The sequence below is a fragment of the Nematolebias whitei genome, chromosome 19 (assembly GCF_014905685.2).
Source record: "Nematolebias whitei isolate Nwh7 chromosome 19, NemWhi1, whole genome shotgun sequence".
In the NCBI taxonomy this organism is placed as follows: Eukaryota; Metazoa; Chordata; class Actinopteri; order Cyprinodontiformes; family Rivulidae; genus Nematolebias; species Nematolebias whitei.
The window spans coordinates 28,303,417-28,309,035 of NC_056516.1; the positions used below are offsets into that span (position 1 = coordinate 28,303,417).

Genomic DNA, 5,619 nt, shown 5'->3' on the forward strand with positions numbered 1-5,619 from the left:
CCGCTTGCTATATTTAGAAGCGTGAGGAAAAATGTGTTGCAGATACAGATTTATGTGCTCATTACTCAGTTATAATAAAAATAATAATAAGCAGAGGATAAAAATAACTGGGTCTAATGGAATTAAGGCTCTCACAGCAACAACATCCTTTGGAAGCAGTAAGCAAATGTCCACACATGTGTCGGCTTTGGCCAAAATGCAGGGCGCTTCTTTTAACGCTAATCACAACCTTTAACCTTTCAAACCCTGAATTTGTCAGCCCTGTCTGCATCCACTTGTTCATCCACCCCCCACTCCACCCCCACCAGATCAGGCTTGAAGCAATTAACCTGACCAGAAGATGAACTGGCTCACACTGAAGATTTAGGGCACGGAGCAGATTTGCCATTTACCAGCCACAGCAATTAGTGGACTCAAAATATCCCCGATTCGTTTCACTTTCCCAACCGTCGGAGGAGGATTTGCAGCAGAGCAGACTAACTGGGGATGTACTGGCTGCTGGCCACGGAGCTAAGAAGAATTGACACTCAGCTACCAGCTACAGCAGTCTGGATTTACAAGCATTTGGCAAGAGGCTTGAATTAATTCGAATCCTTGCAGATGTGTATAATTTAGGACAACATAATTTAAAAACATTTGGGAGCCTGTGAAACCAGTGCACAGCAAGGCTGGCTCTACTCTGGCTCCATTTCATCAAATTAAACAGTCTTATTTTAGTTTGTTTTGCTGAATTCAGAGCTTATGTGTGAGGGTTTGTTGACAGACCAAGGCGGATTGATGCTCTGTCTGCAGGATATTAAAAATAAAAAATAAAAACCAGCAGCAGCTGGCTATGTGCATGAGATATTTTAGAATAATTAATCCATTTTACATCTGTTGGCATGTCTGAGGAAGTTAAAATCACAGTGGATGATACCTGCGCTGGCACTCCCCCCTCCCACTCTTCTCTGTCTCTGTCAATCCACCGTTAAATACATGTTGTCTTTGGATTAAATAACGCTGTTTTTTATCCTGCTACTATCCGCTTGCGCTCCACCCACCCTTTGCTCCTTGGCTCTTTCCATTTGGATGGAGCTCTATTATCTTTGGCCCCATCTGTCACAAGGATTTAAATAAATTCATGATGCTGAATGTCATTGTTATGACTTCAGTGCTTAATATGCCGCACCGCTCCGTACATATTGTTCGATTCGAGTGGCATATTTGATACTTCATAAGCTCCTAAGTACACGATTTCTATTTCACCTGAATAATCTTTAATACCAATCTGCTGAATTCATAGATAGGATATTCTTTTTTGAAGATTATGCTGTAGTCAAGAGGTTTGTGGAGCGCACTCCTCTCATGACAATAATGAATCTAATTTAAGAGATTACAAATAAAAATTCAGTAAAACAGCATTTCTGTGCTGACTTTGAGACTCGTTTCAGTTTGATCTTTGGCCCCAGGCTTCCACACATGCACACCCATGCACATAAACACACACACATAGGCGGGGATGAAGTCTGTCAATCCCCTGCAAAAAAAAAAAAACTCTGACAGATGACCAAGTCTTTGCCTTTGCAACATCTGCAACTTAGAGTCTCTGCAGTCATTAAGCCCCTCCAGCTTTAAGGAAGATGCCCTGACTGTGGAAATAAACAAAGCGAGAAACGCGGCTGAATAAATGTCTGAATATGTTATGGATACCAGCGCATATTCACCTCGCACCTCGTCCTGTTTGCGTGAACTTCACGAGCTTCACTTGACTCTATGGGAGGAGCTCTGTGATGCTGCGGTTGGATTACTAGAAAGTTCACGCATGACTGGAGCGGACGATTGGAACATTTTGATGTGAACACTCCTGAGCACATTGGCTTTTCAGTTTTTATTTTTATTTTTGCCTTGGTCACGTTTACATTTATTTTTAAACATGTTGTTTCTGGGCCTTTTCAAAGAGTTTACTTGAAGACTTTTGAAATTCGGGCAGATGTGACCTTCAGGACAAAGAGACTGAGCGCCGAAATCCTTCAGGGAAACGATCAGATAAAGCTGTTTTTAATCCTCGTGGTGGACTGCTTAAAGACCCGCACATTAAGGTAAGAATAAAAAGTGGGAGAGAAATATTTTGTTTATTTAACCTCATGCAATACTGTGTGATAAACTTGTTTTGATTCTTTGCTATGCCATACAAAAGTAGTGATACAATCATTGGAAAGATTAAAGAAATCACCATATGTGAGCTTAAATATGAAAAATGCTGGGACTAAGCTCCTCATAATTCAGTTGCAATTTTCCTTCACGCTGCTGTTGTCATCTGCTCGAACCATCGTTGTCTCACTTGTTTAATATTGTCATGTCTCCCTCTTTCTCCTTGGCTAAAACCTCTTTAAAAAGAATCCACTCAACATGGAAAATTCACCATCAATGACCTCATCAGTCGTAGATGGAGACGACGTGGAGGATCATCGACCCCTCCTGCCACCAAGACTGGTTGCCCCATCTCAGATCTACTCACCGCAATGTGGGATACACCACACGGTCCAAACGTCAATAGATCACACCGTGTGGCTGGACAGAACCCAAGTCCTGGCTACGACGCCTTTATACAACGGCCACCTTTATGTCACCGCCACACCTCGGTCCTCCCGGAGGAGAGAGAAAATGAAAAGCAAGGAGAAAAAATGTGAGAAAAGGTCAGGGGAAGGAAGACAAACTCCAGGGCCCAAGGAGCGAACTCACCAGTGCAAAGCCAAAAATGCAGGCTCGAACAGACTCCAGGAGAAGGTCACATCTTTCACCGATGTGCCCATTTCTCCCTGCAGCACGCCCTTTAAAGCCCCCCCGTGTAGGCCCAACTTAGATGTTAGGGATGTAGATGAGCGAGGGCACCGCAAGTCCGGCACCGTTTCTTTGGAGATGCGCGATCGTCAGAGTCTGCCAGAGATCATCATCACCAGCAAGGACGACAACCTGCAGCAGCAAAACAAGGCATCCCAGTATGATAAGCATCCGGCCGAGGCCAAAGGCCCGCTGCCTGGGCTTGAACGCTTCAGCAAGAGCCCCTGCCCCAGTCCTCAGCTCAGCCCAAAACGCAAGGAGGACGCCAAGAAGGACCCATACTGGAGGACACACAACATCGGGTGGCGGCTGGTCCACAGGAGGGCTCTGTTTCTGAGGAGGCAACGACTGAACGACAGCGCCTTGGCAGTGGGGATATTTGGCGTGGTCATGATGGTGATGGAGACGGAGCTGTCCTGGAGCATCTACAGCAAGGTCGGCGTACCTGTGGCCTGTAAATCTGCAGGAAAAACACACAATCTAAAGTTTCTTACATCAAACTGATGGATGGTTCCAGCGCATGTATGCTGTGTACGTTAATGCATGCAAGATGGCTGCCGTCCCTAAAGACTGTGTTTGTTTCTCCCACAGAGCTCCATCTACTCCATCACACTAAAGTCAGTCATCAGCATATCTACGCTCATCCTGCTCGGCCTCATCATGGCGTATCACTGCTGTGAAGTGCAGGTGACCCAGCTCGTCATCCTTTACATGACCAGTCCAGAATTAGCCAGCACATCTCCGAAAACTGGAGGGGAGTTTTTAAATCGAGGTTTTATTGGATTCTGACATTAAAAGTTTAAAGATTATTGCCAGAACTTCTTTTATGAATTGTTTCAAAGAATAATTTTAGGGAAGATATTAGATAACATAGTTAAAACGTATATTTGTGTTATCTGCATATATTAGCTTTATGCACCTCTAATTTTGACTAAAAGTGTCTTCTTTTGCACCTGTGCCAGCTCTACGTTCACGACATTGGTGCAGAAGATTGGCGGATCGCCATGACGACCGACCGCATAGCTCTGATTGCCTTGGAGCTGGCAGTGGCTGCCATTCATCCGTACCCAGTGGGGCTGCAGGCGTACTTCCAGAAGACCGCGACTCGTACGACCCTCTCGGAAACAGAGCTGGAGATCATGCTGGCTCTGCCCATGTTTCTGAGGCTCTACCTGCTGGGTCGGGCCATGATGCTGCACAGCCGCCTCTTCACCGACACCGCCTCCCGCAGCATCGGAGCGTTAAATAAGGTGGGAGGTCACCCCTGGGGTTTCTTTAGGAATATGACTGAACTGATTTGAGCTTGACACACATTTAAAATAAAAATAAGGAGAAAGGGTCAGGCACTGTCCGTTATCAGGGTGAAACCTGCTGAGACCAAATATTTAAGTGGCTTTTGGACAATGCTTTGAGCTGGCATTCCTTTACAAACATTTCATCCACATTTGTTTATGTCTTGTGTCTAGGTGGGTCGCGAGGTCTGTAAAAGTGTGACAATTGAGGTGTGATGATCACAGTTTCGCTCTCGTGTACCCTGCTGGTTCAAAATGCCCCTCGCTGGCTGTCCTTTGCGTGCCTGCTTTCTTTTCCACAGTTAAATATTTGCACCTGACTAATCCCTTCCCTTATTATTGCTATTTAAAAGTGAAACAATGACCTCTGCTCCACCCTCTTTTGCAATACCAAACCCGCTGTCCATGTATCCAGCCAGATTGCGAACACGTTTTCTTATCCCTTATCTCCTCTGTATTATGTAAGGATAATCTTGACAGGTACTATCCTAAATAGTTTGGCTAAGTAGGCCTCTTCTGTCGAAACGATGACGTAACACATCCCATTTTTTGGTCTTTAGATCCACTTCAACACACGGTTCGTGGGAAAAACACTGATGACTACCTACCCCGGCACCGTGCTGATGATTTTCAGCGTTTCTCTGTGGATTGTGGCAGCATGGGGCCTGCACGTGTGTGAAAGGTTTGTACTCAGTGTCTTTATACATGTTATAATCCTCAGAGGTCATCTGTTCCCCCAGGACCTGAAGGCAAATACTTTATAGTCATACGCTGCAAAATGACTGAAGTTTTATAATCCTAGTGTTTTGCTTGTTTTGACATACTGTCTGCCACCAATTTCATCCCCTCACTACATGGTGCATGCACCAAACGAGGATCTCTGGATTCACATGTCATCAATAAGTATTCTGGAGCAAAACTGGCACAAAACAGATTCTCTATTTAGATTTAGAGGAGATGTAAATCTTCCTCATCCCAAAAAACAGGGAGATGTTGCTATTAATAAAGACACAAGTCAACTTTTTTCTTTGAAATATTTAAAAATGCATTAATAATCTGGTAAAATTATACCCATACCATATGAAATGGGGAAATGAATGCAGTAGTCCCTCGTTTATCGCACAGGATCCGTACCCTGAAGCTTTGAAATAAGTGAAAAACTGTGAAGTAGGAATAGTAGTACAAGTAGTAAGTAGTATTTCTGCAGCTGATCTGCTGATCTCCATGCAGCGTGGAGACGTGGGCGTGGCCTAGAGCACTTTCAGGTGGCTGATAGCTGCGGAGGCATGGAGCTGAAATCATGACATTCTGTGCTCTTTTAGAGTGTTTAGAGTTTAGAAACATTGTTTACACTTTTACATATATATATATATAACTATTAAAATAAACAACTACTTACTACTGGTACTACTATCACTACTTCACAGTTTTCCACTTATCATGGGGCTTCAGAGTACAGATCCCGTGCGATAAACAAGGGACTACTGTATATATATATATATATATA

At 44.0% G+C, this 5,619-nt stretch overlaps 1 protein-coding gene across 1 annotated transcript; it reads left to right on the forward strand.

The window, feature by feature from the left end:
- The first annotated feature begins 2,004 nt into the window (after window positions 1-2,004).
- Window positions 2,005-4,859, forward strand: LOC119425454 (small conductance calcium-activated potassium channel protein 3-like). The gene is made up of 7 exons (XM_037692983.1): window positions 2,005-2,078; window positions 2,377-3,255; window positions 3,412-3,507; window positions 3,783-4,070; window positions 4,287-4,322; window positions 4,673-4,794; window positions 4,853-4,859. Exons 2-7 carry the CDS (start codon window positions 2,389-2,391, stop codon window positions 4,857-4,859), a joined length of 1,416 nt encoding a protein of 471 aa, XP_037548911.1. The 5' UTR covers window positions 2,005-2,078; window positions 2,377-2,388.
- The last annotated feature ends 760 nt before the right edge of the window (window positions 4,860-5,619 follow it).